The 18,957-nt window shown below is 45.8% G+C and overlaps 1 protein-coding gene across 1 annotated transcript; it reads right to left on the minus strand.

Moving 5' to 3' along the window:
• Positions 1-3,190: 3,190 nt before the first annotated feature.
• FCGR2B (Fc fragment of IgG, low affinity IIb, receptor (CD32)) lies at positions 3,191-17,747 on the minus strand. The gene is made up of 7 exons (XM_012639604.1): positions 17,566-17,747; positions 11,767-11,787; positions 10,249-10,506; positions 7,894-8,148; positions 7,038-7,160; positions 3,798-3,835; positions 3,191-3,674 (listed from the first exon to the last, which is right to left on the minus strand). The coding sequence occupies exons 1-7, from the start codon at positions 17,675-17,677 to the stop codon at positions 3,588-3,590; spliced, it is 894 nt and encodes a 297-aa protein (XP_012495058.1). The 5' UTR covers positions 17,678-17,747; the 3' UTR covers positions 3,191-3,587.
• Positions 17,748-18,957: the final 1,210 nt, after the last annotated feature.

Raw genomic sequence — 18,957 nt, forward strand, 5'->3', positions numbered from 1 at the left:
GACTAGGCCAATAAAAGGAAATTATCTGGGAGTCCTCAACAGCTTTCTCCATTCGTGGAGCCTGACCCATTCCTCTCTGGAATGTACTCTCGTTTTGCATAGCTCCCTTCTTTTCTGCAATAAAAATTGTTTGTGTGGAATTCCTTCCTGTCTGTGGTCGGTTCATCACACCAGCCCTGCTTGCGAATTTTCCAAGCAAGGAGCCAAAGAACCAGGACAACAGTCTGCCAAGAGGCTGGACCTGACAGAAAAAAAGGCTTACTCAATAAACGGTGCTGGGAAAATTGGATAGCCACATGCAGGAGAATGAAACAGGATCCATATCTCTCATCACTCACAAAAATTAATTCAAGATGGATAAAAGACTTAAATGTAAGGCATGAAACCATAATAATTCTAGAAGAAAATGTGGGAAAAACTCTTCTACATTTCAACCTAGGCAAAGAATTTATACAGAGGACCCCAATGACAATTACGGCAAGTACAAAAATAAATAAGTAGGACTTGATTACATTTAAAAGTTTCTGCACAGCTAAGGAAGTAAGCAGCAGAGAAAATAGGAAACCTACAGAGTGGGAGAAAATATTTACAAGCTATACATCTGATAAAGGGCTAATAACCAGAATCTATAAAGAACTCAAGTAAATCAGCAAGAAAAAAACAAACAACCCCATTAAAAAAGTGGGCAAAAGACGTGAACAGAAGCTTTTCAAAAGAAGATGGACAAATGGCCAATAAACATATGAAAAAAATGCTCAAAATCACGAACCAGCAGGTGAATGCAAATTAAAACCATGATGAGATATCACCTTACCTGAGTTAGAATGGATTTGATTAAAAAGTCCAAAAACAATAGATGCTGGTGTGGATGCAGAGAGAAAGGAATGCTTATACACTGTTGGTGGGACTTCAAATTAGTACAACTTCTATGGAAAATAGTATGGAGAATCTTCAAAGAACTAAAAGTAGACCTACCAACAATCCCACTACTGGGTATTTACTCAAAGGAAAAAGAAGTCATTTTATCAAAAAGATACCTGCACATGAACGTTTATTGCAGCACAATTCACAATTGCAAAGATGTGGAATCAACTCAAGTGCCCATCAATTCATGAGTGGATTAACAAAATGTGGTATATGTATATTACGGAATACTACACACACATGAAGAAAGATGAATTAAGGCCTTTTGCAACAATTTGGATGGAACTGGAAGCCATTATCCTAAGTGAAGTATCTAAAGAATGGAAAAACAAACACCACATGTACTCGCTATTAAATTGGAACTAACTGATGAGCACACATGTGCACAGAGGGAAGTAAACCTCAGTGGAAATCAAGCAGGGAGGAGGGGATGGGTGAAAACCTACCTAATAGATACAATGAACACTATCTGAGTGATCGCACACTTATAACCCTGACCCATAACAAAATCAATACATGTTACCAAAAACATTTGTACCCCTGTAATATTTTGAAATTAAAAAAAAAAACAGAAATAAACTAAGACAATCTTTCTAGGGACTATTTGGCAACATCCCTTAAGATGGGCATTTATTCAACACAGCAAATTCACTTCTAGGAATGTAGCCTACAGAAACAATGAAACCTCATATGCAAAGATTTACCTATAATAATATTGATAATAGGGTTGTTTGTAATAAGAGGGAAAAAAGGGAGGGAGAGAGGAAGAGAGAGAATAAAGCAAATCGAAATCTCCATCAATAGGAACTGGTTAAATAAATAAATATGGTGCAGTGCATGTATAAAAAGCAATATTATTTTTCCACTGAAAGTGATGTTGTGGGTAAATATTACTGAAATGGAAATTGTACACATATGTTACTCAGTTTAAAACAGATTACAAAATTCTATGTAACTGTATGTTTCTATTTATATGAAGTTCAAGATCAGACAAAACCAGTATGTAGTGACGGAAACCAAAACAGTGGTTGCCCTGGAGGGTGGAAGGAAAGTGAGGCTGATTTGGAAAGAAGTAAAGGAACTTTCTGGAGTGATGGAAATGTTCTAATATGTCATTCTTGGTGTATGGCTTGTAGCGGGTGGGGCAACAGGATGGGTATACTTCCGCCGAAATTGATCACAATGCTCACGTAACATCTATGAATTCCATTTTATGTAAATTATACTTCAATTTAAATAATATACAAAATCCTCAAGTGTACAATATGATCTCAATTTTATGATAACAATGTTTCTAAAACACACACAAAAGAGTACAATCATGCATTGCTTAATGATAGGAATACATTTTGGGAAATGTGTTGTTAAGCAATTTTGTCATTGTGCCAACATCATAGAGTGTACTTACACCAACCTAGATGGTACTGCCTACTCACCTAGGCTATATGGTGTAGCCTATTGCTACCAGGCTACAAACCTGTACAGCATGTTACTGTACTGAATACTGCAGGCAATTGTAACATAATGGTAAGTATTTATGCATCTAAACATATCTAAACATACAAAAGGTAAAAATGTGATATTAATATTATAATCTTATGGGACTACCGTCATATATATGGTCGGTTGTTGAACTAAACACCATTATGAAGCACATGACTGAATTCAGTTTTTGTTTCTGTTTTTGTTTTTGTTTTTGAGACAGAGTCTCACTCTGTTGCCCAGGCTAGAGTGCCATGGCTTCAGCCTAGCTCACAGCAACCTCAAACTCCTGGGCTCAAGCGATCCTTCTGCCTCAGCCTCCCGAGTAGCTGGGACTACAGGCATGCACCACCATGCCTGGCTAATTTTTTCTATACATATATTTTTAGTTGTCCAGATAATTTATTTCTATTTTTAGTAGAGACGGGGGTCTCGCTCTTACTCAGGCTGGTCTCAAACTCCTGACCTTGAGCGATCCACCCGCCTCGGCCTCCCAGAGTGTGAATTCAGTTTTAAGAAAAGCAGCACTCACCCTACACTCCAAATCTCCATCCTCTCCTCTCCCCCACATCCTATATATTACCACCCTCCCAAAATTCTTATCATTGATGAGAAAGAGACTCCAGATAGTTCAGTCTACACTCAACTAATATAGCCTTGAAAAGATGAACAGTATGTTGTTTCTATAATATTTTATCATAAAAATAATATAAGATTTCTATAGAAAAATAAAGAAAGAAAATTAAAATCATCAATCATTCCATCACTCTGAAAAAATCACTTTTAATGTATCAGTGTTGGTTAATCTATTTTAACATTTCTGAATTCATATAAACTTACATAATTGTTCTCGTAACCTGTAACATAAGCATTTCCCATGTTGCTACAATCTCTTAATAGCAGTAATTTTACTAATCTTATTGGCTGTGGGGATGTGTAATAGAAGAGTCTTGATGTTGAGAAGCGCTGAGGCACAGAAGGTGCAGTCAGTCATCCAGGACCATGTGGTCTATGGCTTCAGGACAGGGAGCTTCGGGACTCACACAGATTACTCGGGAAGAGTCCTTCTCCTTTGGAACTGCAGCATCCCCTTGTCCTACCCAACAGGAATTTAGGCCAGGAGACACCAAATCCTCGCCTTTCTGATTCTCTTCCCAAATCCCAGAGCAAGACAGTGGAGACTAAATGCGGTTCTGGTAATCGGACTCTGTTTCTTCCTCTAGAGCTTCCGGGTGCATGAGAAGTGAATAGGTGATTGTGTTCTCAGCCTAGAGAAAGCAGAAATGAGCAATGGGGATCCACAGAGAGGGCATAGGAAAGAAGGCAACAGAAGAGGCATCAGGGGAGAAGGGAGGGTGGAGAAGGAAAAGCAGATGGCTGGCATCACCCACCTCAACCTTGGCAGCCTCCTCAGCATCAGTGAGATTGGCTGTGAGCGAAAAGAAGACAGATCAGTCAAGGCACTGCTTAGAAGACGGCCTGCCAGTGCTGATGCTGCAAAACCAAAGGCCAAACCAGACCCAAAGCAGACTGCTGCCCCATCTCAGGCATGTCAGCCAAGCGCTGGGTAAAGATGGTTTCATTTACACACCCTTGGGGTGTCCCAGACACAGCCTTCCGCACCGGCCACAATGGCAAAGGGAAGCAGTCATCTGTGCCTCATTCTACTCAGATGGTTGCTGAGCTTTCCTAGAAGCAACCCAGGCAGCTTTGGGGATCCAAGATATTAGGAAAGAGGTTGGGGGTGTTCAGTATCGAAATGAAGTATTCTAGGTATTTTCTGGCCACAGGCTTCAGGGAGAGAAAACTGAGGGCCATTTCTACGTTGTCCAAATGTAGTGCTTGTTAGTTGGAACTTTAAATAATCTGGCACTCCATGGCATGAAAAAGAAAGAGAGAGTGAAAGTGAGTGAGAAAGAGGGAGAAGACAGAGAGAAATGGAGGAAGGAAGGAAGGAAGGAAGGAAGGAAGGAAGGAAGGAAGGAAGGAAGGAAGAAGAGAAAGAAAGAGACAGAAAGAAAGAACCTACTCTGGTAAATGTCCAAAACACCAAATTCCCTCGTGTTTTTGCCATAAACTCACTTTGCCACTGTGAAAAGCAACCTCAGTGTCTGTAAATCAGCATTTCTCAGGAAGCTGGGGAGGAGTCGGAAACAATGCATCTAGTCTTTTCTCTCATGCTCTGGACACAAAGAACCTTTATTTGCTATGCTCCAAATTCTGCCACAAACCGCATTCTAAATTCCCCTTCTCATACAATCCTCAGTGATCCCAGCAACCTGGCTATGCCTTTTGGGAAACCATCAGCCCCAGCGCCTGGCTGCACAGATGCCTTGTGAAATACGTTCAGAACCACATGTCCAGGTGGATAATCCAGTTGTGTCTGGATTGTTTTCTATATCTAGCTGGCTCTGGCTTGGACCCAGGCCCATATCCCACTGGGCCTGACCACCGGACACGCAGACCTTGCTCAAAGCGTAGCTGGATGAGTGATATTTTGCACAAGCTCTCAAATCTGTTGGCGCTGCTCTGAGTCATGCTCCAGCCATCTGAGGTGCAGTCCCTGAGGGCTCTTTTTCTTTCTGGTTTCTACTGTCATGGAAGCCCCCAAAGAAAGCTCCAGTTTCCTTTGTGCTCTGACTTTAACTACAGTCAGGAAGGTGCCTGGAATCCTCTTCCTTTACACACTCCCACCTGAGCCAGGGGTTGGATGGTCACTGGCTCTCAGGACGTCAGACCTAGAAGGGCTTAGAGGTCATCCTGGCCACCCACTCACTTCCTCAGTGAGATGACTCAAGATTCCATGGTACGGCAGTGGCAGAACCAGGCTGAAATTCAATCAACCTACACGAGTGGGTGAGCATCAGAACCCAGCTTTGCTCACAAAGTAAAGCCCACTAGTGCCCCTAGTCCCCCAGAACTTTCTCAATCCCCAATCTCCTCTTCATGCTCCATGGCGAGCTGAGCCCGGCCACCCCTACCCCATCGCTCCACAGGCACAGATTCCTCAGCAATCTGGCGTTTCTTCCCTAGGCCTCCTTCTTTCCTCTTAGACTCCTACCTCTTGAATCCTATCGCCCTTGGCCGTACTTACTCTACCCAAATATCTCTGGTTTCCTGCTCTGGAAATATCTCCAGATTTCTGGCCCCAAAAATTCAGACAGAGCCCTCCGCTCTCTGTCTGGGACCAGGGTTCCTCTTCCCATCTCCAGCAAGGTCCTCTTCAAGCCCAGGAGTTAGACTCAGGACTGACCAAGAGATTTGAGTCCCTGCCCTCCCCACTGCCCCTCCCTCTCTGGCTCCCAGCTGAACTCACACAAGCCACTCCTTGCTGGCTCCAGGCCATCTGGCAGCTCTGGGTGGGGCATCACTGAATCCCCAAATGGAATGCTGTACTCACCTGCTTCCTCTGGGAGGGTCTCTCCCATTTCCCTGTGCTCAGGGTTTCCTGGGAGAGCTGGGAGGGGCACATAGGAAGTTAGTAGCATTATGGGTGGGGCCTGAGACTTCAGGACCAAGGACAAGGGGCAGGATTGGGTTAGGAACAACACAGACCATCCCTCTCACAGACACCACCTCTCCTCCCCACTCCCCTGTTCCCCCGCCAGGGACTTCCTAGACTGAATTATGGTCCAGAAAGACATAATTCAGCTCATTGGTGGGGACTCCTAGGAGTGTCAGAACAGCCACTCCATTGTGTCTTTCTTAGGCTTGCTCTTCCTTTTAAGAACACACCTCTGTCGGTATCTCTCTCTGAGTCTCTCTACTGACTTATCCTCAGTAACTGAGGTCTGGCCTATGAACCCACTGCAAAGTGCTCTGGGAGGTATTAGTAGTATTATGTTCTCTTCCTCAGTGGCTTACTCTTCCTTCAGCCCTCATCCGAGCCACAGCGGTCCTCGCTCTGTGCCTTGGCCCCATGCCTGGAGTGTCCTCTTGGCCTATCTAATGGCTGTGCTCACTCACCACCTCCTCCACGATGGCCACAGCTCCTACTTATGTGCTGTCACTGTCTACTACGCCCTGGGGTGAGAGCTTCAGCCTCTTTCATCCTCATAACAACCCTGTGAGGTGGGTCCTATTAGTGTTCCCATTTCCAGAGGAGGAAACTGAAGCACAGAGAGGTGGAGTAACAAGGTCAGGTAGCTGGTGAGCTGTGGAGCTGAGACTTGAACCCAGGCAGTTTGGCCCCACCACGTGTGCTTCCATCACTACACTACACTGCCCCCCATGGAACCTTCTCGAATCACCACAGCCCATGCTGGGCCATGGAGCCTCCTCTGTACCCTCATCATAGCCTTTTCATTTTTCTATCACTCCTCTTATCCCACCTTATTATAATGATCTGCGTGTACTTCTGTCTTCCCCACAATGCTGAGAACTCCCTGAGGTCAGGGACTGGACGTCTTTATCTTGGTACCACCCACAGCATCTAGCACTGACACATGAGCAAGTTTGTTCAAGTCTTGTTGAATGAATGGATTAATAAATGAATGAATGAAGGAAATATGGGTCTATATCTAAATGATAAGCAATTCTCTAGCCCAAAGATAGACTTTCTGGAAATATCTGGCATTGGTGCTTACCCAAGCAGAAACCAACAAGAAGAGGGGTACAGGGAAGCCACAAACCTGAAGTCCGCTTTCTCCTGCGGTAGGTCAAGGCTGCTACGACAGCAACAATGGCCGCTACAGCAATCCCAGTGACCACAGCCACAATTACCACCATCGGAGAAGAGTTGCTCGCTTTGGGCCCTGGGGAAGACAGACCTCAGGACAGGTGGTACTCTCCCTGTGCCACCTCCATCCTCCCCACCTTCCCCCAGGGCTTGTCACCTGAGTTGTTCTGTGTCTGAGTCACTTGGGGGTGCAATACTCACTTCACCCCCCAACCTCACCTGTACATCATTTCCGTGGCTAGACTTGTGCCTCCCTCATACCCAGGCTTCTCCACCACACTAATAAAGGCACACCAGGGAGTGTGTGCCAGCAGAGGGACGGTCCCCCTTAGCCCTCAGAGACAGTGAGGAGGCTGGGCCTGAAGCCTCCCATCCCTAGAGGCATCACTGGTCTATCGAGCACAACCTAGAACAGTCCAGGACACGCCAGGCCTTCCAGAGTGAATGTTCATAAAACAGGACATGAGAAGAAACGAGGCAAACCTCAGCCCTTAGGAATGCCCAGGAGCTTAGGGAACCTCTGTGCCAATGGGAGAGCTCAGCCTCACTGCCGTCCTTAGTACGGGGCCTGCGTTGCAAAGTGGGACAACAGCCTTGTCATCTATCACCTGGAAGCTGAGGGCTCTAAGCTCCGACCCCTACTCCCATCCACTGGCCAATACTGAGCAAGGCCTCAGCCCCTCTCCTCTTTGCCTCAGTGCCCAATTTTGCTGCTGTGGCTTCTCTCAGATCTCCACGTAGGCCCATGCAACCTTAGCCCTTGTTCACCCCTCTTCTTCCCTCCCTATGTCTGGGCAGAGTTCCCATACCTTGGACAGTGATGGTCACAGACTGGGATGAACGCGACACCTGTCCTATAGTTCCTGTGCAGTGGTAATCACCACTGTGACTGTGGTTTGCTTGTGGGATGGAGAAGTTGGCATTGAGATAGGAAAACTTCTTGGATTTTCCATTCTGGAAGAATGTGATCTTGCCCAGAGGCCTGTTCTTCCAGGCGTGGCACCTCAGCATGACGGTTTCCCCGTCCTGGAACTCAAGGTGAGGCGTCTGGAGCACCAGCCACCCTGAATGACACAAAAAGACCACAAGACCCAGGAGATCTTGGCTCAACTCTGAGACCCAGACCATCCTTACTGGTGGGACATGGTGTGTGGAGGGAACAGCTTAAGTTCGAAACCAGACAGTCCTGGACTCTAATTCTGGCTCCATCATTTATCAGCTTTATAATCGTGGGCAAGTTATTTAACTGTTCTGAATCCTCAGGTTGCTCATCTGTGAAAATGGGCATGACAATGCCATGTATCTAGGATGGATCCTGGCAGGTGTTCAGGATATGCACATTTTCTCTTTCCTTTCCTGGAAGAAGGTAGCTACAGCCCTGTCCTGCCTGACAGGCCTCTGCAGGAAGAACACAAGAGACCCAGAGATGCAGCAGTCCCTTCCCTGGGGCAGAGGTGGGGGTTGCAGAGGCGGTTGTGGAAAGCAAAGGAAGAAATCCAGTCTGACCGAGTACATGACACGTCAGAACAACGCAGAGACATATGTCTTTGGGGACAGTAGAAAGTCATAACCTGCAGTAAACGTTCCTTGATGAATGCTACTCGAGACGTTTACTTGAGAAATGTTAGTAAACGTGGAGCTTCGCTTCAGCAGGGTCTTTGTCTGAAGGCAGCCGTGTCGTGTCTGGATCATTAGTTTGCTGTGTACTTTTTTTTAATTTTTACAAAATAATTTATTGAGGTAAAATTCACATAACATAAAACTACCCATTTTAAAGTGACCAATTCAGTTGCATTTAGCACATTCGCAATACTGTGCAACCACCGCTTCTATCTAGTTGCAGAACGTGTCCATCATGCCAGTGAAAAAACCCTGTGCCTATTAAGAAGTTTCTCCCCAAAGGGGAGGTGAACTCTGAAAGAGTCAAGAGCAACTGACCCAGGGACAATGGGGGATGGGTACGGCACCCAAATACACACAGGTACACGCACCCCTCCATCATTCTCACTTACAGATGCAATTTAACACAGATTCTTTACATTCTAAGTATAAAGAATCACAACCTTGTGCTGTCCCACGGCATAACGGAGTGCTAATTAGCACACGCTTTGAGGTCACACTCCTGGCTGCAAACCCAAGTCTGCTACCGACTGGCTGCATAAGCCTCATGTTGAAGAGGAAGGTGATAACATGTATATCAGAGGAGTGTTAACAATGACTTAAAGTGATAACGTGTGTTAGCATTTATCTTCATGAATAGAAAAAAAAATAGTCCTGGCCAATAAAAGGAGGGCTGTTTGCCGCTGAGGAGGAGAGGGAGGCCCTTTCTGCGCACTGCTGAAAGCAGCAGTGAATTGCTGTGTACTTTTGAGGAACATTTGGCAATCAGGAAAGGGAAGGAGACTAAGTGAAGAGTAACAACGACAATATTCGTCATAATCCCATTGTAACTTTTTTTTATGGAGAGCCTACTTTTGCCAGGAGCTCTGTAAAAGCATCCACGTTTTCAGCGAAGGTGTGTTAAGCTCTGTCCTAAGGTGCTGGAAATACAAAGATGGATAAGACACAACTTTCTCCCCAAGTTTGCCCACAGTGTGGTGGAAGAGAAAGAAAAGAGCAGCCAGCAGCATGAGACGTGGAGAAGGGGCATGGAGGGCAGGGAGGGGAGCAGGGAGCCGCCAATTCTCATCAGAACCCTATGCAGGAGGCATTATACCCCCATTGAGCAGATGGGGAGACTGAGACTCAAGGGTTAAAGGAGTTCGTCATGTTTCTATGACTAGCAATTTCCAGCACTAGGATTCAGTTGTGGTCTGTTGTGCTTTTCAACTCTACCATAAAAATAGAAGGGGTTTTTATGGAGTAGAGATTTCCTTCTGCTTTTCTCATGTTCAACTGCCCATTTGAGGCCTTGTAACGCTTTTGCTCAATTGGGACTGAGGCAACAATAGCCATTAATATATGCAGAGGAATTTCTTAGGAATTTCCACCCCCACCACACATGCTCAGCGAAGAGGGTGGGTGAAACAGGAAATGAGTGGGCAACTCACAGCAATGCTTCTCAGTAAACAGGCTACCCCCCTTTCCTGCAAATCTCTGCAGTGTAAGCAGATTTCATCTCTCTTAGTCCTCCCAGATCCTCCCCGGGGCCTTCCTCCACTGACCGGAAAACACATCCAGATGCACAGGGTCGCTGAGGCTGCTCTGGCCCGTCTGGCACCTGTACTCCCCGCTGTCATTGGTCTTGGCCTTAAACCTGAAGCTGGGCTGGACCTGGGTCTGAATGGAGCTCCCATTGTGGAACCATTGGGTGGAGTAGTTCCCGGGAGTGTGGGCCCCCCAGCACGTCAGAGTCACATCGTCCTCCTTGAGTACGGTGACCCACGGGGGCTCAAGTCTCACCACAGCCTTCGGGAGAGTTTCTGAGGGGCAGAGAGAGGAGGCAGCATTAAGAGAAGGAAACCCAAGAGCTTGAGCAGGCCCTGAATCTCAGACAAAGAAGCACTTGTCCTACTGGGGCACAAAGAGTGGAGCGAGGCCTAGAATTGTTCTGCAACCAAAGGCAATTCCTCTTGCTCGTACAGCCCACCACAGGGGCCCCCGGGAACCCAGGTACTCGCAGCTCCACTGATCCTGGGAAGGAGAGGGCAAGGGAAACACCCCAGAAGTACATATACTTCAGCATGCACTATCCTAACCAGCGTCTCTTTCTCTCTCTGTCACACACACACACACACACACACACACACACACACACACTTACACTCACACACACACATACACACACTCACAAACACACATTCACACTCAACACACACTCACATACACACTCACACACATACATACTCTTGTGGGATTCACTTTGCTTCCCTATAAACTGAGGCATTTGGACATTAGTAGAGGAACTTTCTCCAGAGCTAGCTGGAGAAAAGTGGACACTTCTGGTGGAGATGTCAGGTACAGAGTCAGGCATCAGGTTTCTGTTCTGACCCAATGTCATTCTTTATCCCTTACAAAGGAGGTCAAGATGGCCTGTCCACCAGGCCACTTGAAGCTATGCACCCAAGCACAGAGGAGTCTCTGTGGCCTCAGAAGGATAAAGGGAGGGGAAGAAAAGCTGGAGGGCCAGTCCTGGGGTGGGGACGTTGAGTGGTGCAGATACAGAAGGGCCCAGCAAAGCTCCCTCCACCAAGCTGCAGCCAGAGGCGTGGAGAGACTTCTGACTCTGTCAGAGAACAGGCCTTGAAGTCTTGAGATATGCACAAAATAGAGGATTTATCAACACCTGGGGATAGCCTAAACAGATCATGTAATTTTGCATGTGCCTGCATTTTATTTGGAGAGAGGAAGCTCTTCATTTTATCTGGAGAGTTGAAGGTGCTTGAAAGAGAGGACAGAGTTCTCATTTTCTGTGGCAAAGCCTATGACCTCTCCCCATACCAGAACCAGAAGCGGCGACGCCCCTGTGTACCTGGCTGCCTACCACCTGCCTCCAAGGGAGGAAGGCAAGGAACGAGGAAAGAGGGAGAGGAGGCAGGGCATCTTCCGGGAGCAATTACCCTTTCCTGACCCTGACCTGGTACTGGGCTTGGTTCCTGGCGCATTCAGAGAACCTCTAGACAGGGCACCAGGAGAAGAAGAGGGAAGCTGGGGGAAGGAGAGGATGTGGGTGGAGTACTTACCAGGCATCCCAGCAACAGGAGCTGTAAGACAGAAAGCAAAGATGAGCCCAGAGCTAAACCTCTGCTCTGAAACATGCCCACCCTGCCCCGCAGTGCCCCTCACCTACAGCTCAACCCTTGCCACCCCCCATCCCCTGGGACTGCCTAGATGAGGTGCAGTTTCAAAAGGACTGGGATCTCCTTCCCCAATAACAGAAGAAAATAAAATAAAATTATATAATACCCTCTTGCATCTGTTTTGTGACACCTTCCTTTGGCTTACTACTTTTGACTGATTAAAATAAAAATGGCTCCGGAAAGAATTCCCTGTTGGGCTTTACATATGCTTTATGCTTCAGTGTAAATGATTTCTCCAGAGTCTATCCTGAGAGCAAGATTTGTTCTTTTCGGGGGGCAGAGGGGTAGAGATTATACAGGTAATCCACGATCACTGTGGAAAAATAGAAAATACACCGGAGCAAAATATTATCACCTCGGCATACAGCCTGTTAGATTTTTTCCTATGAAAACATAATATATATACTATTTACATACAGAGAAACATAAATGGTAAATGAGAATATATTATAAAAACTGTTCTTTTGACCTATTCTAAGCAATACAAGGTCTAGTAGAATTAATCTGTTTCTATATTGTCATTTTTAATGACTGCACTATATCCTACTATTTGGCTCTCCCATGATTTATTTAACATTCCTACTGCTTGGCATTAGGAATGCCAGTGTGTTGCTGTTAGAAACATCTGATAGGAGAAGGAGTAGGACAAGGCAAAGGACACTAAATCTGTGGAAAAGAATATAAGTCCCTGCCTTCGCCGAGGCTAGCAATCTAATTGTGGAGATAAGCACGTGCATAATCTAATGTAGAAAAGACATGCTTACTGCCATTAGAGGAATACAGAAAAAGAGCTATGGAGGTTCAGAGGAGGAAAAGATCCCAGTGCTCTGTGCTTGCCAGGCTCTGGGGTTGGTAAGGAGAGGAATCCCACGGAGAAGATGGTATTCCTCACGGACCTCCAAGGACTGATAGGATTTTGGCAGAGAAGGAAGAGGTATTCCATGGGAAGGAGTGGCAGGTACTTATCAACATTCCCAGCAAGTTGCAGCCCAACTTCAGCTTGATTTCTGGTCTCTGTTCAAGCACCTCCAATAATGAGGGACAAAGCTGAAAAGGAAGTTAGAAGCCATACTCTGGAGAGCTCCTAATGCCAGATGACATGACAGTGGGTAAGAACACATCCTGAGCTGAAGTGATGATCCCACTGCTGAGTGACCTTGCACAAATTACTTTTCTCTGCTTCAGTTTCTTTGCTTGTAAGTGGAGATAATGAGGGATTTAGCGTGCTACCTGGTGCATGGTAAGTTTTAAATAAATATAAGCTAACTTTTAATACATTTACTCTTTGGTTTAGTAAACAATGGGAAGTCACTTAAAATTTTCAAACTGGAGCTGAAAGTGCTGTGCCAGCTAGATTGGAACAGGGAAAATACCAAAGAGCTCAATTAAGAAAGGGACTATTGCAGTCATCCAGAACATGTGGATGACCTAGCAAACATCTGGCCTCTTCATCCCTTGACCTACTCATCTCCAGTGAACGAACTTTCTTTGGAGATGAACTTTCTTCCTTAGACACACATGCCCATGTTATACCCAAGAAGTCATCATCGCCTGAAACTACACCAACGCCAAAATCACAAAATCAAACATCCCATGCTTCAATCACAACCTCCTCTTCCTCCATTTCATCTGCTCAAGTACAGCCCCATAATCATCTTTGACCTCATCAAGAACCCCAAAGCATCACCTCACCACTGTCTGTCCTTCAGCCCTTCTTTGCCTTCGCCTCCCCCCATCTATTAACAGCTTGGATTTAATGATGCATCATTAGCATCACCTCTTTGCAAATCCCCTTAACTCCCTTGCCATTCTCTGTCTCCACCAAATGCACCTGTATTCCCCATGCCTTTACTGAAATGACCACACAAGCAGGCAGATTGTGGACCCAGTAAAGTTATGATCACCACATTCAAAAGGACACCGAGTTGCGGTTCTGACATTTTTCTCTAACAAATTTGCTGTGCTACTCTTAGTAGTGTCCTTTGTCTTTTCCTCACTCTCCAAACTTTCCCATGCCACCCTTTGCCTCCAGTCCCCTCTCTCTTTTAGCTGATGCCTTTCCTCATACTTCATGGAGAAAACAAAAGCAGTTAGACAGATCTCACATCTTCCCCCAGTGAAATCTCCTAACCTGTCTGCATCTCTACCTGTCTTCTCCTTCCTTGCCTTTCATTGAGGAAAATATCTCTCATTCTGTGTCTGGTCAGTCTCTATGCATGTACCCTGTATCTCATTCCCTTTAATCCTCTCAACGAGTTCCCTCTGTATTATTTCCTTTCTCTTCTGCATCATCAATTTCTCCTTCTCAGCTGCACCTTCTCATTAATGTAAATGCATTCCAGGCTCTTCCACTGAAAAAAAAGCTGTCTCTTGACTCCACAGATAATTCCAGCTACTGCCCCATTTCCCTGCTCCATTTTGTACTAAATTTCTCCATTTTTTTCCCACATAGGCTGTCCTCGTTTCTTCTCCTCCCATTCACTATCTAATTCTCTGCAATTTGGATCTGCCATCAGCAATTCACTAAAACTTTTCTTGTCAAAATCACCAATGACTTCACATCATCAAATGAAGCACACACATTCTGTTTCTCTCCCCATCGTCCCCGTGTCGATGTCTATCTTCACTACCCATCCAGTGACTCGTGCCAGAAACCTTCAAGCCACCTTTTATTCCTCTGTCTCCCAACCCCCATCTCCCTCACACCAGGATTCTGCTTCCAACTTAGATTTTGAATCCACTGAACTGTCTCCCCCTCTGTGGCCACCACTCAGCTTAGGTCACCATCAGCTTTCTCCCATCTCCTAGCTCGTCCTCTCACTTCTTATTTTCCCCCTATAATTAATCCATTTTCCACAGAGAAGCTAGAGTTCTTTTTTTAAAAATAAAATCAGATGATGTCACTATCCTGCTTACAATCCATCAGTGGCTTCCTTTGCTCTTAAAATAAAATGCAACAGCCTCCAAGGCCACATCTGACAGGGGTCCCTGCTCACCTCTCTAGCCTCGTCTCGAGAGTAGTTTCTTCCCCTACACGTTGAGCTCCAGTAACACTGGTCCTTCTGAAAGTCTTCCAACTTGGGGCTTTTCTGTATGCTGATCCCTCTACCCAGAACATGCTTCCTTCGGATCTTCAAATAGTGAAATCCTTACTGTGCTTAAGGTCTCAGCTTAAATGTCACTTCCTCAGAAAACTCTTTCCACATCATCCTGTTTATGTAGGCTGCCCTCTCATCTCTCCCGCAGCTATTCTTCTCACAGTAACCTGTTTGCATCTTCACAGCCCTTTCCAATTTGTATTTATGCCTTTTCGTTTGTTGATTTGTTGTTCATATCCCTCAGTAGTATGTAAGCTCAATGGTAGCAGTAGCCATATTAATATTATGAGCTCATGTTCTGAAAATCATTAATTGGATGAATCTAGGTGGGAGATAAGAGATCCCAAAATTGTATTGACAATAGGAAGTCAAGAAGAGGATACAGGTTTGAGAGAAATGTAAGAGGCAGAACAGACAGAACTTAGCCCTTAATGGAATGCGGGGCTGACCTAAACGGATGACTAGGAAAGTGTAGCTGTGCTCATGCAATGTACATGTTAGGAGAAGAAGAACATTCGTAGGGGGAAGATGATAAGTTGGATTTGGGGTATGTTTTGGTGTCTGAGGTGGCAAATCAATTTGGAGGTGTCCAACCAGCAGGTCAAAATATGAAATTATACTTGACAGAAGCAAGCAAGAGAAATAGGTTTAGGAGTTATTGACATAGTAAGTAATAGCTAAAAGCCTGAGTGTATAGGATTGGCAAGGGGGAAAGTGCAGCAGGAGAGTGGGTAAAAAAGAAGAGGAGGAAGGGGAAGAGTAAGAGAAAAAACAAGAAAAAATGAGAAAGGGAGAGAGAAGTCACCAATCATTTATTTATTCCACATACAACAAAGAGTAGTGAATACTAAATATGTTCCCACCCAATGTACTCATTGTGAGGGAGACAAAGACCTTGTACTGAATTCAGATCAGGAAAGCTGCCTGTCGTGCTCACTGATAAGTCCCCAAGTCTTCAAACAGTGCCTACACATGGAATTTATGTAAAGTTTAAAGGAGAACAAGGCAGTTTGGAGAACAAGGCAGTCTGGAGAACCAGCAGGAGCAAAGGTGTTGGAAACAGAAAGTGCATTGTGCACATTGCCTGGCTGTAGACGAAGATCCATTTGGGGTGCAATGGGGAGCATAGTCAGCAGGGTAAAATTGGAGCTTTTGCAGTAGGCAGTGGAGCAGTGTGGAAGGCATTTATGAAGTGCAGTGACTCAGCCAGAGCTGACCTAGAGATGCTGTGGCCTCAGCGTACAGCAAGGATGCAGGGAAGGGGAGACAGGAGCAATCAAGACCTGATCAGGGAGTGCTGTAAAAATTGAGTTATCAAGTGATGAAGAGTTAACCCAATAAGGATGGATAAGATGGAGCAGATCTTTGGTGACTTAGCAAAAGGCAGATGGAAAAATACCAAAGGTCTCTCCAAGGAGTCTTGCCCAGGTAGCACTACTAGCAGAGACTGGAGCTCTAGTTGTGCAGTTGATTAGTGTGCAGTGCTTATATTAGCAGAGCTAGCAGAGCCCATCGCCTCTCCAGGCCTAAGCTTCCTCAGGGGAAAAATTAGGTAGTTCAGTACTCACTTTATGTTCTATTCTACTTTAATCCATTCTATCCTATTCATGGGGGCATACTCTCTCTTCCTTACTTCTGCCTCCTGTAGCCCAGTATCATTTAGCATTTAGGGACAAGGGCTCCCAGAGCTGACCAGATTTCACTATCCATCATAGCACGTGACTTGGGGGAGTGGCTATATGCCGTCCTCTGGGATGTGAGGATGGAAGCCCCAGGAATTGAGCTTGCAGAGGTGATCCTGGCAGTAGGTCTCCCCTACACGGCCTCCCTAGATTCTTCCAACCACCCAGCACCATCTCCCTGTCCTCTGGCCCACAGCTGAGAACATGGTCAGAAAATAGCCCTTCATCTTGGCCTTGATCAGAGCCAGGATCTACCCCCAGGGTCTGTGCAGTGAAAGGAGACATGTGTGATTTCTCTGGTCCTACAACTGACAATTCCAGAGTTACCCTGGTTTGCATATGCTCAGAGCTCCCACTCCCGAGATAACCCAGACCTTCCTGTGCTTCTGCCCAGGGGAATCTCCTTATACATAAAGAGAATAGGTTACTGTTGCATGGAGTGGTTTCAGAAGCACAGAGAATGGCTACTGCTACCTCCTCACCAAAATAGATCTTATAGCTTCCTCCCTAGCCCTTGTCTAAGGCAGCACTAGCTCTCCTGCCTAAGATTTGGTCCCATGTACAACACAAATTTCAAAGAAGGAAAACACTCTGGCCACTCATTTGCCATTCAAATGTAGGTTACTCGACATTCCTCGGGGCAGGTTTTGATGTGGTGGGTGGCAAAGCATCAAGCACCTGGGTGCCCAGTGACACTGGGTAAAAGACACTTAAGAAACCCCAAACTGCCAATTTTATGACTTTCCAAGGCCAGCAGAATTGTTAGAATTTGATCTTCACCAGTCTGCCCTCCCCCTCCTGATTTCCCTGACGTGTTTCCCATGCTACCCCTCATCCTTGCCCAAGGTCAGCCCCAACCAAGGCGTTCCTGCTTCTCTCTCCTCCTGGGGGCCTTGACTCACCCAGGAATAGCACGGCTGTCCACAGAAGCATGGGGCCCAAGGGCTGGGAGGGCTTGCAGTCAGCCCAGCCGCTCTCAGTGGCAAGGAGGAGTAGGAATGCAGGGATGCCCATCAGTCTCGGCAGTGAGCTGGCTCCACAGCACGGCAGGCACAAGCTTCTCTTGAGGTTTGGCAGACTCTACCTCAGAGGACAGACAAATTCTGGAGTCCAAAAGAGGAAGTGAAAAAGAAATGTTCTGTTTTATCTAGGCTCCTCCCCTTCCACCCTCTTTCCTCTCAACTGTTCCCTCCTAAAAGATTCAGGGCTTCCAAAAATAAATCTGGCTCAGTCCATGTTCAAATACATGGAAATTTTAGAAACTGAGAAACAACTCCCGTCTTATTCCTCCGGGGCCACAGCTGGCCTGGGGCCTTAGGAAAGAGGGAAATGGTCACCCAAACTCAGCTCAAAACCTCCTGTCTCAGTCTCCGTCCTCCTTAGAACAGCGGATGAAGAACAGTGCACAGTTAGTCTTCCAGTACTTCTACTTCCATTTGAAGACCAAGGCACTGGGATCTGGATTCCTGAAATTGAGCATAGGAGTCCAAGGCCACACATCACCATTTTATTTTCTCTATTATCTTAATCCCTTGACTAATTTGGATTGTGGAACAAAGACAAGGAGGTATGTCAAGGTAGCAATAGAAAGACCACACTCCTCCTCCTTACTTCCGTCTCTCATTCATTCTTTTACTTTTTCATTCATTCACCTAATGAAAATCTCAATCCATATCTATTGAGCATGAATATGTGCCCTGGTTCTTTATCTCGGTCATTTTTGCCCCCTTGTTCCCATCACCGTTCTCACGGCTATGGCACGGAGAGAGAGCATGGGCTTCGGAGCTGTCTTAAGTCTAGGTGTGAATGCCAGGTGGTTTCTCAGAGCTTCAGGTTTCAAATTTACAAAAATAAAGATTATCATGCCTACTATTCAAGCAGAGTTTCTCAACCTCACCACTATTGACATTTGGGGCCATATGATTCTTGTTGTGAGGACCTGCCTGGAGCATTGTAGGGTGTTTAGCAGCATCACTGGCCTCAACCCGTTAGATGCCAGTGGCACTCCCCAGTTGTGAAAACAAAAATGTTTCCAGACATTGGCAAATGTTTCCTGAGGGATAAAATTGTCCCTGGTTGAGAACCACTGCTCTCAAGGTTTTGGGAAAATAAAAGAGAATATGAGGGCTAGCAAAGTGCTTGTTATAACATGGGTGCCCAGTGAATGCTAATTTCCTTTTCTTACTTTCTGTCATCATCCTCATTACCATTTGTTCACCCTCTCAGGAAGCCAGCAGTAATACTCAAGGAAATAATACGTACAACCTTGTTCTCCCTCTTGATGGTCTTCTGAA

Source organism: Propithecus coquereli, unplaced genomic scaffold (assembly GCF_000956105.1).
Source record: "Propithecus coquereli isolate 6110/MARCELLA unplaced genomic scaffold, Pcoq_1.0 Scaffold140, whole genome shotgun sequence".
NCBI classification, from domain to species: domain Eukaryota; kingdom Metazoa; phylum Chordata; class Mammalia; order Primates; family Indriidae; genus Propithecus; species Propithecus coquereli.

Coding starts and splice junctions, on each gene's coding strand:
- FCGR2B (XM_012639604.1), bottom strand. CDS start 17,677: ATGGGCATCCCTGCATTCCTACTCCTCCTTGCCACTGAGAGCGGCTGG. Junction 11,788..17,565: donor GACAGCCGTGCTATTCCTGG/GTGAGTCAAGGC, acceptor TCTGTCTTACAG/CTCCTGTTGCTGGGATGCCT. Junction 3,836..7,037: donor CAGGAGAAAGCGGACTTCAG/GTTTGTGGCTTC, acceptor TTTCGCTCACAG/CCAATCTCACTGATGCTGAG.